This window comes from Microcaecilia unicolor, chromosome 8 (assembly GCF_901765095.1).
Source record: "Microcaecilia unicolor chromosome 8, aMicUni1.1, whole genome shotgun sequence".
In the NCBI taxonomy this organism is placed as follows: domain Eukaryota; kingdom Metazoa; phylum Chordata; class Amphibia; order Gymnophiona; family Siphonopidae; genus Microcaecilia; species Microcaecilia unicolor.
This window is the reverse complement of record NC_044038.1, coordinates 184,180,733-184,201,068: the sequence shown is the minus strand read 5'-3', so window position 1 is coordinate 184,201,068 and position 20,336 is coordinate 184,180,733. Positions and strand designations below refer to the sequence as shown.

At 43.3% G+C, this 20,336-nt stretch overlaps 1 protein-coding gene across 3 annotated transcripts in view; it reads left to right on the top strand.

The window, feature by feature from the left end:
• Positions 1-20,062, top strand: part of UIMC1 (ubiquitin interaction motif containing 1) — an 87,638-nt gene extending 67,576 nt beyond the window's left edge. For 2 of the 3 annotated variants that reach the window (XM_030211735.1, XM_030211736.1), the window contains 4 exons: positions 9,530-9,653; positions 10,010-10,073; positions 17,670-17,712; positions 18,152-20,062. In XM_030211735.1, coding sequence (XP_030067595.1) covers positions 9,530-9,653; positions 10,010-10,073; positions 17,670-17,712; positions 18,152-18,377 — 457 coding nt within the window. In that variant the 3' untranslated portion in view covers positions 18,378-20,062. Of the gene's footprint in view, positions 1-9,529; positions 9,654-10,009; positions 10,074-17,669; positions 17,713-18,151 lie in introns of those variants that run through there. The other variant, XM_030211737.1, reaches the window with a different exon arrangement.
• Positions 20,063-20,336: the final 274 nt, after the last annotated feature.

The following is a 20,336-nucleotide window of genomic DNA, read 5'->3' as shown; positions in this document are numbered from 1 at the left end:
GCATTAGGGTGGTGTGTACTGTTTGGTCTTTTGCTGAGCTCCTGGGATTCCTGGATTGCATTAAGGTGGTGTGTGCTGTCTGGTCTTTTGCTGTGCTCCTGGTATTCCTGGACTGCATCTCTTGCTGTTCACCTGAAATTCCTAGACTGTGTTAGGGTGGTGTATGCTCTCGGGATTTTGCTGAGGGACTGCTTTAGGGTGGTGTGTTCTGTTGGTCTTTTGCCAAGCTCCTGGGATTCCTGGACTGCGTTAGGGTGGTGTGTGCTCTTGAACTGTTGCTGCGCTTCTGGAAATGACGGAGACTTCCCTATTTTACTTTGTTAATTGACTGCAAGACATTCAGCAGGTGGCTTCAATTTTGGTATGAAGTGTGTGGATCTTCCATTTTGAGTTTGACAGACTGCAGCAGGAGCTGGTTATGTGCATGTTCATTTTTTTTTTTTTTTTTTTGGTTCCATCATGAGTTAGACCTGCTTTTTCCTTTAGTTGTTGATTTTCAAAGGCACCGTACCACTGTTCTGAAATTATCCATATAATCCTGGGTGGAAATAGAAACTGTACATAGTTGGCTATAGTCTGGGAGAACTTTGTAGAAGGAGTTCAATGTAGCAAAAAGATGGCAAAATTTGGAAGCAAGTGAGTTTGTCAAATGGATATTGTAGTCTTGTTCGGCAAGGAATAAGGAGAGACTTGATTCAGAATTCTTCCTTACATACTATGTATTGAAACACAGTAGATTGTTTACAGCCAGTGCAAGATCACACGTAGTGTAATAACATGTTATTCACAAAGCCTCATTATTCATTCTTAATGACAGAACTTTCTGATCACAAGTAGTTTCATAATCGTTACTGGAAGGTTGTTGAAGATGTTGGTTGTTTTGCAACGTCACATTTACAGTATGTTTGTGCCAGAGTTGTGGTTCTTCACCTCCCTCATACATATGCTCAGTTTTCCTCTTATAGCCTTTCAGCCATTAGCTGGAGCTTCCTCCTTTCGGTTTTACATAGACTTGGATGACTTGTTTTCACAGAGTCGCTGGTTCAGAAATGTATACCTTTAAAATGTTTTCTTTGAAATCCCTAAAACATTGTATACCTCCTTTTTTTTTTTTTTTTTTTTTTCTATTTAAAAATGTTTTTTTTCCAGGTCTGTTTGTCTGTCTTATGATCACTTTCTATCATGAGAGAGAGATTACTTGACTGAAATCATTTCTATTTTATTTATTTATTTCAGTTTGATGATGCACTTCACCAGATAGCCTCCTGAGGCGTGTAACAATACCAATATCCTTGTGTTAATCACTGAATTATAATAGACCTCATCACTGTTTGGGTAAAATTAAGTAATACCCACCTGAGTTAACAATACTGACATCCACCTCCTAAATGGCTGTTATTTGCAACCTCCTCATCTTGCACTGAATAATAACAAAAAAGGTTGTGTGTTTATTTCCCGAAACTCAGCAGATCTTGAATCTGGCATAGTCCCATGGGAAATGTATTGCATAGAATTGGGGACCGAACTAGGAAAATGCTCTGCCCAGTATGTACCATATTTAGCCTATCTGGGAGTATAGATGATTGCTTGATATAGCACCACATTTTGGTCTAGCCAGGTTGTATGAGGAAATATGCCAAGCATTGGAGGCTTTGTTGATGTAAAGCATTAAAGACCAGACACAATACCTTGAACTGGATTCTATATTCTACCAAGAACCAGTGTAACTAGTTAGGTAATTAAATTTGCTGACAACACAGTTATTCAAAGTTGTTAAATCACAAGAAGATTGTGAAAAAGTGCAAGAGGACCTTATGAGACTGGGCATCCAAATGGCAGATGACATTTAATGTGAGCAAGTGCAAAGTGATACGTGTGGGAAAGAGGAATCCAAAGTATAGCTACATGAGTCACCGGTCAGAAAAAGGATCTAGGTATCATTGATGATACATTGAAACCCTCTGCTCAGTTTGCAGCGGCAGCTAAGAGAGAAAATAGAATGTTTTGAATTATTAGGAAAGGAATGGGGAAAAAATGAGAATGTTAAGTATTGCTCCATGGTGTGACCGCACCTTGAATATGGTGTGCATTTCTGGTCACCGTATCTCAATAAAGATATAGCGGAATTAGTATCTCAAAGATATAGTAGAATTGGAAAAGGTGCAGCGAAGGGCGACTAAAATGATAGCGGGGATGGGACGACATCCCTATGAAGAAAGACTAAGGAGGCTAGGGCTATTCAGCTTGGAGAAGAGACGGCTGAGGAGAGACATGATAGAGGTATATAAAATAATGAGTGGAGTGGAACAGGTGGATGTGAAGCGTCTGTTCACGTTTTCCATGCGATTAAACTACAGTGTAGTAAATTTAAAACAAATCTGAGAAAATTTTTCTTCACCCAACGTGTAATTAAACTCTGGAATTCATTGCCGGAAAATGTGGTGAAGGCGGTTAGCTTAGCAGAGTTTAAAAAGGGGTTGGACGGTTTCCTAAAGGACAAGTCCATAAACCGTTTCTAAACGGAAAAATCCAAAATCCCAGGAATAACATGTATAGAATGTTTGTACATTTGGGAAGCTTGCCAGGTGCCCTTGGCCTGGATTGGCCGCTGTCGTGGACAAGATGCTGGGCTCGATGGACCCTTGGTCTTTTCCCAGTATGGCATTACTTATGTACTTAGAAAAGGAACATAGAATGATGATGAAAATGATAACGGGCATGGGACGACTTCCCTATGAGGAAAAGCTAAAGTGGCTAGGGCTCTTCAGCTTGGAGAAGAGATGGCTGAGGGGAGATATGATAGAGATCTATAAAATACTGAGTGGAGTGTAACAGGTAGAGGTGAATCACTTGTTTCCTTAGCGTCCCTCCGAACCGGTCCAGAATGTGACTAATGGGTTGTGCACGCCTTCCAGCAGGTGGAGACGGAGAAAAAAAACTGTGACTCTAGCGAGCCAATAAGAGCCCTTGCCAGCTAGAGAAAGATCCAGTAATCTCAGTCTCCAGCAGTCTCATACTTTATTTCTGTTTTGTAATTCTTGTCTGATTCTTGTTGATTCCTGTGCATTAAAAAAACAAAAAAAAAACCTGGTTTTCAGAGGCAGAGGTCCGTGGGGGTCTCTTGGTGCCTGGGGGGTGTTACACGCGGGAAGCCGAGCCCCTCCCGCCATTCACTCCCTGATCGTTGTTGCTGCTTGCTGCATTACTTATTAGTGTTCTTATTTAAAGAAAAGAAAGGATTGATTCCTCAAGCTCTTTAAGGGAAGAGCTTTTGAGGTGGGGAGAGGCAGCCATTAAGAGTAAAGACAAGGGGACCAGCCGGCCTGCTGTTGCTTTGCTGTGCCGTGCTGTGATCTGTTCCTTTAAAACGAGCAGGGCAGCTCCTTTTCTCACTCGTGCCTTTGCTTTCGGTTTGCAGATAAGCTGTTAGCAATGTCGGAGAAGCTCCGCCACTGCTCCGTCTGTCAGCGGCGGGGGCTCGGTGCAACTGGGGTCTGTAAATACTGCACCTCTGCAGAGGAGCAGGGTGCATGAGCCGGGAAATCGTCGGCGCCATTGGTGATGTGGTCAGATTCGGGTGTTCTTGCGGCAGTCGCGTCTCACTCGCTCCCGGTGCCATTTTCGGCAGGAAACACCGCCATGTTGGATGCTTTGTTGCTGGCTGTTCCTCAGGCTCCTCTCATTGCTGGGCCTATGTCTGCTAGTCTTTCGGCCGTTTTGGCATTGGGTGAAGGAGGTTTTCCTCCGGAGTTTGTGGTACAGATGTACCAAGCTTTTTTGCTCCACAAAGCTGCTCCTGTGGATTTTCCCGGGAAAGGTTCTCTGGAGGGTGCCTCTGTGGCCAAAAAACAGCCTAGACACCCTGAGGAGGCACAGCAGGATTTTTCTTTTTCTCCTGATCAGGAGATGCCATCCTTAGAAGAGGAGGCATGGTTCCCTGAGGAGCATTTTGCTGAGGAGCTGGATCAGGCAGCGGGTGGTGAGGATTCTCTGCCTGTGGGAGAAGATCCTTTGGTGGTAAGGATTTTTCATAAAGATGACCTTCAGGAGCTTATCTCTTAGGTTTCTTCTACTTTGCGTTTTGATGACCAGGATACCCAGGTGGCCGAGCCTAGAAAGGTGGATTTGTTGGTTAAGGGCATTCGCAGAGCAGGTAAGCTTTTCCTATGCATCAGGATATTTAGAGATATTATCCAGGCTCAGTGGGAAGTTCCTGGTTCTGCTTTTAGGCTTGCGAGATCTATGGTCAGACTTTATTCGGTTCCTGACTTAGATAAAGATTTTTTGCGCCCCCTAGTAGTGGATGCGGTGGTTTCCGCGGTTACTAAGCAAAACACTGTCACTGTAGATGGTGGTATGGCTCTGCGAGATCCCCAGGATCACCGTATTGAATCACTGCTAAAGAATTCCTTTGATGTTTCTGCTCTGGCAGTGCAGGCTGCAATTTGTGGGTCCTTGGTAGCGAGAGCTTGTTTCCGCTGGTCCGAAAGAGCGTTGGACTGTTCTTCAGATGATCTTTCAGCTATTGATAATGAAGTGGCAAAGTTGGAAATGGGTTCGGCCTTTTTGGCAGATGCTCTTTATGATTTGCTTCGGGCTTTTTCTAAGTCCATGGCTCTCTGTCGCGGCCCGTCTTACACTTTGGCTGCGTGGTTGGTCGGTGGACGCGGCTTCTAAGTCCAAGCTTAGTAAATTTCCCTTTAAGGGTTCTTTTCTGTTTGGAGAAGAATTAGACAAGCTCGTGCATAGCCTGGGTGAGGCTAAAGTTCCTAGGTTGCCGGAGGATCGTCCAAGAGGTTCTGGTCGTTGCAATTTCTCAGGTCATAATAGAGGCCGTGATTTTCGTCGTTTTCGGTCTGGCAAAGTTTTTCAAGGGCAACGCTCTAGATTTTTCCAAAGGACTCAGTCTTTTCGAGGAGGTCGTAGAGGAGGTCGAGAGGCAGGGGGTTCTCTTTCCTCCTCCTCCCATCCTCAACAATGAAGGTTTGCGGGCCCAGCCTCTAGTCCAAGTGGGTGCTCGGTTGGTGCAATTTCAAAAGAGGTGGGCCCAGATTACTTCGGACCAGTGGGTATTAGAGGTTATTCGAGACGGGTACGCATTAGAGTTTGCTCATCCTTTGTCAGATGCTTTTCTGGAATCCCCTTGTCGTTCTCGCCTGAAGGCCAGTGCCGTCAGAGATACTCTTAGCAGACTTCTGGACATTCGAACAATTTGTCCGGTGCCTCTGGTGGAGCAGCGTCAAGGCCGTTACTCCATTTATTTTCTGGTACCCCAGAAGGAGGGCTCCTTTGGACCAATTTTAGATCTCAAGGTGGTCAGTCGAGCTCTCAAGGTGCCCTCGTTTCGTATGGAGACTTTGTGGTCTGTCATTGTTGCGGTACGATCCGGGGAGTTTCTGACATCTCTCGATCTTACACAAGCCTATTTCCACATTCCTATTCGTCCTGCTCATCAACGTTTCCTTTGGTTTGCAGTGCTCAGTCACCATTTTTCAGTTTCAGGCTTTGGTCTTGCGACTGCTCCTCGTACGTTTACCAAGGTCATGGTAGTTGAAGCTGCGGCTCTCAGAATGGAAGGTATTCTAGTCCATCCTTATTTAGACGATTGGTTGATCCAGGCAAAGTCTTACCTCGAGAGTGTTCGGGTGACAGCTCGAGTGGTTGAATTTTTACAGTCCCTAGGTTGGGTAGTCAATATGCAGAAGAGCTGTCTTCAGCCTTCTCAGTCGTTGGAGTATCTGGCGGTCCTGTTCGACACAAAACAGGGTCACGTGTTTCTTCCGCCGGCCCGTATCATCAAGTTACAGACTCAGATTCGTCAGTTCTTACAGAAGTCGAGTCCGTTGGCAAGGGACTATCTTCAGGTTCTGGGATCCGTGGCGGCAACAATCGAAGCGGTGCTTGGGCCAGGGCTCATATGAGGCCTCTTCAGAGGTCACTTCTGTCGAGGTGGTCATCCCAGTCGGATTCTTTTCATCAAAGATTGCCACTCTCGCTCCAAGTGAAGACCAGTCTGCGATGGTGGCTTTGAGAAGCCATTGTGTCCAAAGGTATGCCTCTAGATCAGCCCAGCTGGACGGTGGCGACGACAGATGCCAGGCCCCATGGTTGGGGAGCTCACTGTCAGGGGCAATTTGCTCAGGGTCTCTGGTCTCATCAGGAGACGTGTTTTTCAATCAACCTGTTAGAGACCAGGGCAATTCATCTGGCGCTCCAGAGGTTTTGGCATCTTCTGACAGGCCGGGCAGTCCGAGTGATATCGGATAATGCCACCGCGGTAGCATATATCAGTCGGCAAGGAGGGACGAGGAGCCTGCCATTGGAACGAGAGGCGTCGCTGCTACTGCAGTGGGTGGAGGTCCATCTGGTAGCTCTATCAGCAGCTCACGTGGCAGGGGCTCTAAATGTTCAGGCAGATTTTCTCAGTCGTCACTGACTCAATCCCGGGGAATGGTCGCTAAGCGAAGTGGTGTTTCGGCTTCTGGTCAATCGTGGGGGGGGGGGGGGGGGGGGTCTCCCAGGATGGATCTGTTCACCTCCACCGCCATTGTAAAACTTCTGTTCAGTCATTGCAAGGATCCCAAAGCGCAAGGCATGGTCGCTCTTCTTCAGTCCTGGCCAACCGGTCTAATGTATGCTTTTCCTCCTTGGCCTCTGATGGGGCGTCTGGTTCAGAAGGTCGAGACTTACAGGGGACGTCTAATCTTAGTGGCACCGGATTGGCCTCGCAGGCCGTGGTACGCAGACCTTCGGCGTCTTCTCGTGGATGTTCCCTTCAGGCTTCCGGTCATGCAAGATCTGTTGTTTCAGGGTCCAGTCGTTCATCCGGATCGATTCAGTCTTACGGCCTGGCTCTTCAGAGGGCTAAGCTGACTAAGGTTATTCCGCTCAGGTTATTGCTACTATGCTTCGTTCTCATCACCGTTCTACCTCGTTGAATTATGTGCGCACCTGGAGGATATTTGAGGAATGATGTAAGGAGTTTGGTCTGTCTCCTTTTCGTGCTTCGGTTCTGCACATTTTAGATTTTTTTGCAGCGGGATTTTGACAAAGGCCTTGCTTTTTGCTTCTCTTAAGGTGCAGATTGCGGCGTTCACATGTTTTCGTGGTGGTGTCCAAGGGAGGTCTCTAGCTAGTCATCCAGATGTGGTGCGTTTTTTGAGGGGGGTTAATCGACTTCGTCACCCGTCTCATTGTTCCTTTCTTCGTTGGGATCTGACTTTGGTGCTTTCGGTTCTCACTAAGCCTCCCTTTGAGCCTTTGTCCTCCTGTACTCTGAAGGACTTGACTCTGAAGACAGTATTTTTGGTGGCCGTTGCTTCGGCTAGGTGAGTTTCAGAGTTGCAGGCGTTGTCGTGTAGATCGCTGTTTTTGGAGTTCTGCTCCGATCACATAGTTTTGCGGCCAGTTCCTTCCTTTCTCCCCAAGGTTGTGACTCGGTTTCATGTTTTTCAGCCAGTGGTATTGCCTCTGTAAGGTTCTTTCTCCGGCTCCGAGGAGCAGCGGCATTTGAAGTGTTTGGATGTCAAACGGGTGTTGAAACACTACGTCAAGTCTACTGATGACATTTGGCGATCTGATCGTTTGTTCTGAGTGGAGGTTCGCGTAAAGGGTTCATGGCCTCTAAACCCACTATTTCTCGATGGCTTAAAGAAATGATTGCCTCAGTTTATCTTCTTTCTGGGAAACCTGTTCCAGAGCATGTTAAGGCTCACTCTACAAGGGGTCAGGCAGCCTCTTGGGCATAGCATTGTCTGGTGCCTCCGGAAGACATTTGTAGGGCGGCGACCTGGTCGTCTTTGCATTCTTTTTCTAAGCACTACCGTTTGGATGTCCTCAGTCATCGGCGGTTGCTTTCGGAGTGCGCGTTTTGTCGGCGGGGCTACAGGGGTCCCTCCCATAATTTCACTGCTTTGTTACTTCCCATCAGTCACATTCTGGGCCGGTCCGGAGGGATGCTAAAGAAGGGTAAATTTAGGCCTTACCTGCTAATTTGCTTTCCTTTAGTCCCTCCGGACCGGCCCAGATCCCTCCCTTCAGATATCTGTGTTTTCAGAAGTTGAGAGAGATTTCTTTGTTTGGAGCTGTGTTGCCAGTTTATTTCTGTATAAAAAAAAAAAATGTTTTTCTGATTTACTAAATGCCCTGTTTTGCAGGGCCATGATATGTTTAGAGGCACTCACCCTATGATGGCAATGTGCCGGTGGCTGCTCAGGTTTTTGGATGCACAGGTTATGTATTTCTTCTGTGGCTTTACTTCTGCTGTGGTACTTTATTACTGGATCTTTCTCTAGCTGTCAAGGGCTCTTATTGGCTCGCTAGAGTCACAGTTTTGTTTCTCTGTCTCCACCTGCTGGAAGGCGTGCACAACCCATCAGTCACATTCTGGGCCGGGCCGGAGGGACTAAAGGAAAGCAAATTAGCAGGTAAGGCCTAATTTACCCTTAGTAACATAGTAGATGACAACAGATAAAGACCTGTACATTTCATCCAGTCTGCCCAGCAAGATAAACTCATTACATATGGTATGTGATACTTCATATGTGTACCTGATCTTGATTTGTCCTTGCCATTTTCAGGGCATAGACCGTAGAAGTCTGCCCTGCACTGTAGGACTAGGGGGCATTCAATGACACTACTAAATAGTAAATTAAAAACAAACCAGTGAAAATATTTCTTCACTTAATGTCATTGGAGCAGAGCCACGCCCTTCCACAGACATGCTGTTAACCAGCAGTCTCTCCCAAGTGCTGCTACTGTAATTCTTTTTAATTTTCTTTATAGCTCTACTTATGACATGTTAAGGGTGACTAGGAGCCCCATTACCACATGGGGATGAGGAAGAACCCAGCTGAGTGGCTACTTTTTTTTTGTTGTTGGCTCGCATATGCTACCCTTGAGCTATGGTGTGCTTGTAGAACATCCTGATGAAACAGTCCAGAATTGTTCATTTATAGTTTTAACCTGCTGCAATATCTTCAGAAGCAGAACAAAATAATCATTCACTGGAAACCCAGTAACAAAGCCTAGTTCTGCGGGATCAGATTCTGCTCACTGCCTTCATATTTACATCTGCTTTCTAACAACTTCCTTTCCCAGCTTATGCATCTTCTGTTGGTCTGTAAAGCGCTTCAAGTTATCAGGAATAATGGGTTCAGAATCATCCTAATGTTGATGTGTTGACTGGAGAGAGCAGCAGAGTCTTCTTCCTCTCTTTCCAGGAGTGAATCTGACACAGACGTTAGGTTAGATGTAGGTGGGAAGTTGTGTGTCCTCTAGTTTGACCTATGTGAGCAGGCTAGTGCTGTACCAGAATCATCGTCTTGTAGTTTTCACTTCAATAAAAATTAAAATAATCAAAATTTTATATAAAATGTAAAAAAATGTATAAAATGACGGTTTCTTATGTTTATTTAAAATTTATTTCTGAGTGGAGACTTCTCAATGGATTCTCTTGGTAGGCTCTTCTGGAGCCTCTAGTGGGAGCCCTGCTGAATTCCCTTGTCTCTCTTATCTTTTGACTCTACAGGAGTGAGAAATGCTACGTATGCAAGTCCTTGGTGCTTCTGCGTGAGTACCAAAGCCATGTGGACAACTGCCTACAGACTGCTGTCCTGGAGACTGAAGGAAGCCGCAGGCTGAGAAGTGCCAAGGTGAGTAAGAGAGACTAATACAGCATTTGTAATGTAAGATGAATCTGTGCTGTGTGACTGAGTACTGGAGGTCCTGCTTCAGGATAACAGTAAGTGTTTCGGTGCAGAATTGTGAGAAACATCACGATGTGCTTATACAACTGGTGCCTTTTTGAGTGGCAGAGTTTTGTTTTTTTTTCCCTCCAATACCCTCAGCTATTGCACAGCTCAACTCACTGAGGAAAGCTGATATATCCACTTTGGTAACAGACGTTGCAAAGGCTGTTGCAGCTTTCCTTCTTTCGGATGCATTATTTGTTTTTCAGTGGATGGTCAGCTTGCAGTTTGTGCTTTTATTTTGTGTTCTTTTTTGGCAGGAGGTGGGAAGAAGTGAAGGAAGACTGCTCAGTATGTTGGAACAATCTGAACCCAAGTGTGCAGGTAGGAGGGGGAGTTGGGACAGCATTCCAAGTCCAGGTGGGGATGGGATCAGAGATCTTTTGTTCTTGGTGTTGGCCTTTGATAATTAGCAACCCCTTGAACTGGAGCAAAAGCTGTTCCTGGTGCGGGGGTCGAGGGTCAACTTTGTCCAGGTTTGAAGAAAGACCCTTTCTGGAACAAACATTGAATTGCATGCTTCAGTTGAAAGTATATTCCCTGTTATGTTTCAACTTTTTTATTATATTATCGTAATAACAGACCATTATACAACACCAAAATGAGTATATATACAACGCAGTCATCTAATTATATCATCAACAACTTGTTTGTAATAATTTTTTTTCCCCCCCCCCCCCCCCCCCCATGTTCCCCTTTCTCCCCTCCCTCCCTTCCCCACTCCTCCTTTCCAACAACTGATATATTATTGTGATATTATTGCCAAAAGAAAGGATTAACATCATTTACATAATAAAGTGTAATAGTATCAACCTCCGATGACTTATGTGTTTTCATTTGTTATCCTCCAGTTTCGGCTATATATTATAACCAATATCACATCTTGATCATAATATCCCCCTCCCCCCCTATTTACCTATAGATAAGTCTTCTGTTATCACAATTGACACCCAAACAAAAACAAACAAAAAAAAAAAAAAGAAAAAACAAATATTACAGATTGTTAAGAATTCGACTTCTCCCTCTGTGAGTCATCCCATCCAGATAACACCCCCAGATTTTTAGAAAGCGCTCTTTGCGTTTGTATGTCCCTTTTGCCTCTCTCGCTTCCCAAGTGAGCAATTGGTGTACCTGGTTCCGCCAATGCCAGAAAGTCGGAGGGTGTGCAGAGGTCCAGTGCTGCATTATGCATTTCTTGGCAATGAGACATGTTTTGCGGCATAGCATCATTTTATCTTTGTTTAGCCTGGGAAAGGCGTCATGTTTATCTAGCACTAGACATAGAGGGTTCAATGCAATATCACAATTGACAGTTGTAGATAGAAATACAGCTATATGTCTCCAGTATTTTTTTATTGCAGGGCATGCCCATATCGCATGATATAGCGTATTATCTGCCCTCTGACATTTCAGGCAGGTAGCGGTATGGATGCCCCCTGATTTGTATAGTTGTGTCTGGGTAAAATAAGCCCTATGCAATATGCGAAACGCACATTCCCTTAGGTTAGCCCCTCCTACTATTCTGGGCATATCCTGTATTTGTTTTACAATATTCCAACCTGTCAATGCCTTGCCTATATCTGTTTCCCATTTCTGACGGAGTTGACTAAACTCTCTCTCAGGCATCAGTCCCCACAATTTCAGGTGTATACTGGAGATTGATGGCACCTCCTCAGCTATTTCTTCAAAGAATTTTCTAATTTTCTCACCTAAGTGTTTCTTAATCTCATCTGTATTTAGTGTGCGCACATAGTGCGTGAGTTGGCTATGCGCAAAATAATCCCTCCATTGTGCGTTAGTTTGCATTTGTGTTACTGCTTTGATATGCCCATCACCCCCCAATATATCTTGCATAATTGCTATGCCGTTTCTTTCCCACATGACAAAAGTTTGATTCTCTATCCCCGGTACAAACATCGGGTTGCCCCTTATAGTTAATAGCTCTGTATTAAAGGGGTCTCCCCCCAGAAGTTTCCCTATAAATCTCCACGCTTCCCTAGTAGGCTGGAGCAAAACACTATGTTTAAATCTATGGGGGAGTATCTTATTCGGGGTATGTAATAACGCTAGATAATTATATGGGGCGAAGTACACTATCTCATACTCAAGTGGTGTATGATCCGATGCATTCATTACCCAATCTCTAACCTGTCTTAGCAGGCAAGCCATATTGTAGTATTTGATATTTGGAATCCCCATTCCCCCTTGTCTCCACCCTCCTAACAGGAATTTCAATTGAAGTTTGGCCCTTTTCCCAGCCCAACAGAATTTTCTCAGAAGTTTATAAAAGTATTTTATGTCAGTCTGCTTGAGTTTTAGTGGTAGAACTTGTAAAACATACAGCCACCTCGGCATTATTACCATCCTTGTTAAACATATCCTCCCTGTCAAGGATATCGTAAGATTTTGCCAAGAGTTTAACTGGTGCATGGTCTGCTCTTTGAGTTTGCTAACATTTAAATCATAGAGATCTCTTGTATTTACCGGTAATATAATCCCTAAATATTTAAAAGATTTAGTTGCCCGCTTTAGAGGGAAATCTATGGGCCATAGGCTATGGGCATCTGTATTTATAGCTAAGGCCTCTGATTTGTCAAGGTTTAGCGTGAATCCCGAGTAGTCTCCAAACTCCATAAAAATCTCTAATAAATTACCCAGCGCTTCTCTTGGGTTCTTTAAAATAATGAGCAAGTCATCTGCAAATGCAGCCATTTTGAACTGCTGGTGTTGTATGTCTACTCCAGGCACCGCTGGGCATTCTTGAATATCCCTAATTAGAGGGTCTAGATATAGTGCAAATAGTAAGGGCGATAGCGGGCAGCCTTGTCTCGTTCCCCTGCCTATATGAATTGCCTCAGATAAGTTCCCATTGACCATTACCTGCGCTAGAGGGTCTGCATATAAAGCTTTAATAGCCTGTACAAACTCTCCTTTTATACCATATCCCTCCATCACCTCATATAAGAAAGACCATTCCACTTTGTCGAACGCCTTTTCAGCGTCAAAACTAATCATTAAAGCTTGTTCATTAGTGTGCTCTAAATATTCCAATGATGTCAAAATTCGTCTGAGATTCCTAGCTACCGACCTACCCTGCACAAAGCCAACTTGAGCTTCATGGATTATTTTTGGGAGAACACGGCCTAGTCTATTTGCTAAAATTTTTGCAAATAGTTTTGCTTCATGATTAATAAGCGATATAGGGCGATACGATGTTACTAGTTGCTCATCTCGATTAGGCTTTGGAAACACAATTATACGCGCTAGATTTAAATGTTCAGGTAATGTACCTTTTGATATCCATTCTTTAAACACTTTAGTTAATGTAGGTACAATCGATTCTCCCATTAATTTATAAAATTCTGCTTTGTATCCATCGGGCCCTGGCGCTTTACCCATCTTGCTATGTCTTATAGCCCATGTGATCTCATCCTCACTAATCTCCGCGTTCAGTAGATTGCAGTCATGTTCATTTATCTGTGGAATCGTAAGGTTTTGGAGATATTGCGTGCCTGATAGCCCTTCTTGTTCTGTGGAACTATATAAGTGTTGATAATATGTTTTAAATACCTGTCTAATTTCTTTATTGGAATGTATCACATTTCCCTCTTGTGTTTTAATACTAGTGATATTTCTGGAAGCGTATCTAGGGGCAATAACTCTTGCCAGAAGTTTCCCTCCCTTATTCCCAAATTTATACAATTGGAATCTATAATATGTTTGGGATTTCACTTCCCTATCATGTAATAAGGAGTTATAAGTCGCCTGTATTTCTAATATCTCCTGTCTAAGCCGAGGGCAAGGATTTAAGCCATAATGTCTATTTACTTCTCTCATTTGTTTCTCCAATCGCAGGATTTCCCTATCTCTTGCACGCTTGTATTGGGTAGTAAAACTGATAGTTTCTCCCCGCAAGACCACCTTTGCAGCTTCCCAAAAACTAGTTGAAGTTAGTACTGTGTCTTCATTAAAATGTTTATACTCTGCCCATTTCGTTTGTAAATGTTCTCGAAATCTCACATTATTTACTAAATACGTTGGGAACGTCCACCCCCGAAATTTCTCTTCTTCCCCTCCCCCCATCCAATTCATATGTACCGTCGCATGATCCGAGATAACGCATGGTCCTATATCAGCGTCTCTAATTGTGGGAAATAATGTGCTTGATGTTAATAGGTAGTCAATCCTGGAAGAGGTACCATGAGCTCTTGACATATGTGTATATTCTCTGATCCCAGGATGCAACGTCCTCCATATATCTATGAGATCTAGTGTAGTGCACAATTCAGGTAGTCCTCTAGTTTGTGTACGGTGGATTGTTGCCGGAGGGTGCGATCGGTCCACTTGTGGGTCCCAGGTCATATTAAAATCTCCTCCTAGTATTATTGGTATAGATTCTAAACGTGCTATTTTTGCCACTAATTTTTTGTAGAATTTAAGATCTAGGACATTTGGGGCGTATATACTGCCCAATAAGAGTTTTTGTCTATTAATTGTGACAATAGCTAACACATAACGTCCCTCAGGATCCTGGATTATCTTATGAATGTGATTTGTTATTCCTTTTCTAATTAGAATTGCTACTCCCCTTTTTCTCCCCACCGCTGCTGTTGACATACATTCCCCCACCCACCATTTATTCAATTTAGCATGTTCTTCTGCAGTTAAATGTGTCTCTTGTAAAAAGGCTATGTCAGCCCTAAGCCTTTGGAGGTGTCTTAAGATTTTTGATCTTTTTATAGGCGAAGGGATGCCCCCAACATTCCATGTAATAACCTTAATTAGTGTATCTGCCTTGGCCTTCCATCTCCATATTTACATGATCTTGATGTCCGAGAGGAGCCAGCCCAGCCTCCAGCCCCCCCCCCCCCCCCCCCTGTTCAAATAATCGGGCGAATAATCTATCTTTCTTTTCAGGTATCACTTGTGTTTTCTGGTAATGTCTCCTGTACCCTCCCTCCCTCCCCCCCTCCCCTGTCCCTTCCCTTCCCCTGGGAATCCCCTCTCCCCCCCTACTATCCCCTTCTATTCCTATTGGAATTAGGTCACCTTCGACGCCTTTCCCTTTTTTGTTTTCCCCCTGTTCTCATTTGTATGCAATATATTCGTCCTACTGTTTCCCTCTATATATTAGCTCGCTGATGAATCTTTTACATATTTTTGACCCCTCTATCGATTACTAACACATTTTAACCTTTAACCATACAGTGCAACTTAACATAAATATCAATGCAATGTTTTATAATTACTCAACATTCTTCTCTTCTTCCTTGTACTATCTGCTATTAGGTTAGTTCAATAAGTCTATGATGATCATTCTCATAAACCTATATGGTTTCCACCGGCCAGATCAGTGTTTCATCATCTATGTCCCGTTCCTGCCATAAGACAACTTCATTTGTAATCCAGGGCTTCTATGGTTATAACATTTTCTTCTATGTCAATTATAGTCCCACGTATATGATTTGGGTCCTTCCAACTAAGCCCCAACATCCTCTTTAAAGCTCTCTTTAAAATTGCTTCTTATGTCTTACTATTTCCATAATAGTCATACCTATTTTGAATCCAAAATTCTGCGCTTAGTTTAATAGTAACAACAGCTTAACAAATTGTTCATCATACCTTTCTTCATCTCTGTATTAACTGCTGTCAGATTGAATCAAGATATTTGTTATAGTTAAATTAGTGAGTTTAGTTGGGGCTCTTCTTCAAAATTGCTCAGTCTGTATTTCAGTTCAGTCTTACTGTATCCTTTTTTGTAAGCTCAGCCTCCCTTATAATGTAGAGTCATCCATTGGGACCAAGTTCATAGTTGAGTTCTGTGTTTTATTCTTTCGTTGATGTTTTCTACTGTTTACACCCATATCTGTTCTGCTATGTTGGTTAAACACAGTCTCAGCTTCAGGGTGAGAATACTATTAATTATCATTGTCTTTCTGTTGAGATCTCTTGAGCTTAGTGCCCCCAATTGGTGCATTGGTTATTTATCTCTTCTAGTTTTATATATTCTTCATTTGAGCTTAGTAGCACTTCATTTTTCTCCTTCCAGTTGATCTAGGAACTCTTTCGCCTCCTCTGCTGTGGTAAATATTTTATTTCCCGTTTGGTGGGTTACTCGCAATTTCGCTGGATACATCAGTGCAAATCTAACTTTTCGCTGTATCAACTCCGAGCACACTGGGGAAAATTTCTTTCGTTGCGCCGCTACCGCGGCAGAGTAATCTTGAAAGCATAATACTTTCCTATTGCCACTGTGTAGATCTTTTCCACCTCTCATCGCCTGCAAAATGGCTACCTTGTGGGCAAAATTAAGTATGCGACAAATAACTACCCTGGGCCGCCCTTCTGCTCCCTGCTTAAGGCCCAGCCGATGCGCTCTTTCAATTCGCAGCGGGCCCAGCTCCGTTGGTAGTTGTAGTTCTTTGGTAAGCCACGTCTCAAGGTATTTGGCCAGGTCTCGTTCTCCTAAATCTTCAGCAAGCCCCACGAGGCGAAGATTGTTACGCCTCGATCTGTTTTCGAGGTCCTCGATTTTATCGGCGTAAGTAGCTACTAGTTTTTGTAAGCGGCTTACTTCTGTTTCCACTTTGTCCACACGATCTTCCGTATCACTTGCCCGTTGTTGATATTGTCCCATGTCCAATTGTATCTGCGTTACGCTATTATGTAGTTGTTCTAGTTTGTTATCCAGCGCTCCCAGCTTTTTCTCCAATATGGCTTCCAATGCTTGAGTAACCTCCCCAACAATCTCGGCTGCCCACGCGGATCCCACCGCTGATGTCCCCGGGCTCGCCGGAGCCGCCATCTTGTCATCGGGCGGCCGGGTCTTTTCTCTATCTTTTCTGGTAATCTTAGATGTCATTCTCCTCCAAATTGGTATTAAACTTTTCTCCTTTTAAGCACTCTTCGTTTACCTTCGTTTGTGGGGTATTGTATCCAATTTTTAGGACGAATTTTTGATAAAGAATCTAAGGGAAGGCAGGAGCTGCGCACTCAGCGTCTTCTCCCGCTCATCGCGTCACGTGACCCCGTATATTCCCTGTTAATATTTAAACAAGCTAATAGTTGCTTATAGATGCCACATAACTAGTCAAGTATTTCTTCTCTATACCTTAAAGTAGCCAACATAAATGGCCCATAGACCTACCAAAGGCCTTTTCTTCATCAGTAGCCAGCACTGAGGATGGGTTCCTGTCTCTTTTTGCACACATTCAAACATTGGGGCTGATGTAGCCCAATAGAAAAAAAAAATATTTGTGCCAAATACTGTAACAAAATTGTGCTCAAACATGGGAGAGTATGCCGATCAACATGGAAACATGCACACACAGGCATGCATTAGCAGCCAAATTCATATACAGGCATGTCTAGAATGCTCTTCTGTGCACAGATATTATTGGAACGTATCGTATAATTTCTGCAGTTGATTGCTTTAGCTGGTGCACCTCTCTCTTAACCATGCATTTGGCGATGTGATTCCCTCAGCTCCTCATCACTTTTTTTTTTTTTAATGCATCCTCTTGAGTTGTAGATGCTTCATGTTTGCATGAAAGAAAAGAAACAGGCATGAAATCTTGACTAATGCTAGCTACCTCCTCCACAGACCACAAGTTAAAAGCTCTAAAACCAAGAAGTTTGTTTGGTCTTTGGAGCTTCTGCACAGTTCTTTGCATCTGGATTTGATAGCTAATACTTTCATTAGCACTGGATTCAACTGCACAGTGTGCAAAGACTGACATAATTCCTATGTGCGAAATTCCTTTCTGCATAGGGCAGCTATAATAGTCCAGAAAACTTGATCAGAACCTGCACTAAGCCTCCTGCACTTGATTAGATTAGCCTCATTGTATGCTTTCTCTCATGTCAAGATGTAGAGCTTTCTTTGAAAACTTTATGGACTTTTTCCTGTTTCTGTGACAGATGCTGAAGTGAAAAGCAGTGCCCCAGAATTAGGAACTCAAAGGTGAGTTGGGTTGCTTCTCCTGCACTGTGTATTGGCAGTGGTTGATTACGTTGCTGGATTCAGCTTTGTGCTGCGACTGACTGTTTGGGGGTCTTAGCTGTATAGGATATCACAGCGAATCCTACCACCCGGTTGTAGAGTTGTCATTGTTTTTCTGGACACTTATACTCTGCAGCCTGTTACACGGAGGGGATGGTGGAGAAGGGGTGATAACCTGTGCCAGGAGAGACACAGAGGGAAAGAAGAAGGCTGCGGTGCCTTTGTGTAGGGAATGAGCAGGGTAGAGGGTAGTGGCAAACTGTGGTGAAGAAAGGAGATGACAGTGTGATTTCAGGCTGGTGGAAGAGGTGATGCCAAGCTGTGCATGGGATAGAGGGAGAAGGTGTTAACTCAGCCCAGGTGATTGCTCTCCTTACATTGTTTTTTTGTTTTTTTCTAGATTGTTTGCATCTGATGTAGAGGATGATCATGAAGCAGCCGAATGCAGTCACCATGCTTGCAGCCCTACTCCTGACTTTCAGCTCAGTGATTCTCCCATCAAAGCTTTTGTTGCTATTTCGGAGGTCACAGACTGCCTGGTTGATTTTAAGAAGCAGTTTAGTAGAAGGCCAAATAGCAGATATCTCAGCCAAGCTGGTCAGAGGAGGAGAAAAAGGAGGACTTAAAAGACCCAGCTTCCAGGGCAGGAGGAGAGAGACTTTTACGGGAGCACAATGAAAATCCCAGTCTGGCCAGTAAAGGTTGGAGTTTCAGAGCAAGCCATTCATCAGAAGTTGCAGTCTTCTGTTTTTATCTTTTCTGTAAATAGGAATGTATATAATGCCTAGGATTTATTCTGCATTTTATATTACCTGCTTTATTGTGCTAGCCATAGTAAATTATAGTTGTATGTGTTTTTTTTTTTTTAAAGACTGGCAATAATAAAAGAAAGCGGTTTATTGTAGGAGAAGAGATAATATAGCAAAATGTAAGAGAACATGCTTTACCTAATTCTGGTCTACTATTTCCAGAGATATTACGTGTAAGCCCCTCAGCCTTCTCTCTTCTGGCTTCCCTCTCTGTGCTGCTGCAGTCACTCTCTTGTTGCATCAGTGTGATTAGTCAGGTTACAAGGAGTCTAGTATCACAGTTTGAAACACTGGTTCCATATCTGATTAAGATACAGCAAGAAACAGCAGTTCCAGAAGCAGTAATGATTGCAGTGTGTTCACTCTCGCAAGCTCTCTCCATAGAAACAGCCCCTGAAGTTGTGCTCTTATCTTTATTAGAACTGCAGTGATTTGTGTTGGTACAGGAGGAGTGATTATTTTGTGCCGGGAGCTAGCAGGCTCATGGGTAGTGTTTAACATTCTGAAAGGGCACCTGACTGGCCTGAGAATCAAATTGTGATCTCTTACATGAAAGTGCACAGTTTTCCCCCTCCCAAGCCACTGTTTGAGGCAGAAATTACTTCAAATATTAATAAATGAGAAGGAAAGGGGGATTTTATGTGTAACCTTATTTCAATTTTTGTCCAGCCCTTCCATAGATTTGGTAATACAGTAAGACACTAAACCTTTTGATTTATCTATTACAGTCTGTTTTTACTTGCATTATTGAGCAATGCTGTCTTCTCTTTCTTGTAACTAGCCACATTTGGTAGCAGTTATTGCAAAGATCCTCATTTCTGCTTCTTACAACACTTGAAAAACTGAATGTAAGAATGTGGTTCCTAAACTTTAGCCATTATTTTGCTATCTGAAAGTCTTGAACACTTTCCTAGGAATTGTTTAAGGTAGAGAATGAGGGTGTCTTTGGTGACTCTTATGTAGGGGAGATGGACGATGAACCCCTACATAAGGTGGTGTGGAGGTGGTGTAGTCCCTGGAGTGCCTTTCCCCCCTCCTAATACTTGAGAAGGTCCTCTGTTTACTACCACCACTGTCTTTTCCATTTTCCATACAAGACCTGGCGTTGTTATTTTCTTGCAGGTAAAAATAAAGCTCTGGTTGATAGACTGATGGTTTATTTATTGTTTTCAGTCCACACTGCCTGTGACAAGGTTTCCTCTGTTGTTTAGTTTGAGATAAAATAACCTTGCTGGTGAGGTAAGGAGTAATTTTTAAATTTCTTTTAAAGAAAGTTTATTACCACTAAGTATTCTGCTTTCCTTTCTAAATCTGAGGGCAGGTTTTGCTTAATTACAATTGCACTTACAGAGCAGTCTGCCTGCATGTGTGATAAAATTTCCAGAGGGGTGTTCTCTGCTAATCTCTTTACAACACAGAAGCTGGTGTTGCCTTGTAGTTCACTAGATTTGAGAAGCATCTGAAAAAGTGGACTCTTGTCCATGCAAGCTTAAACCTTAATAAATCTATTATTTTTGTAGACCCATGTTGATATCCATTTTTTTATGGCTGCCTGAGAAATACCATTATAGTAAGTATGTAAGTATTGTCATACTGGGACAGACTGAAGATCCCACAAACCCAGCATGCTGTTTCCAACGGTGGCCAATCCAGGTCACAAGTACCTGGCAAGATCCCAAAAAAGTATAATACATTTTATGCTGCTTATCCTAGAAATAAGCAGTGGATTTTCCCCAAATCACTTTAATAATGGCTTACTAGATGGTTCAGAGTTAC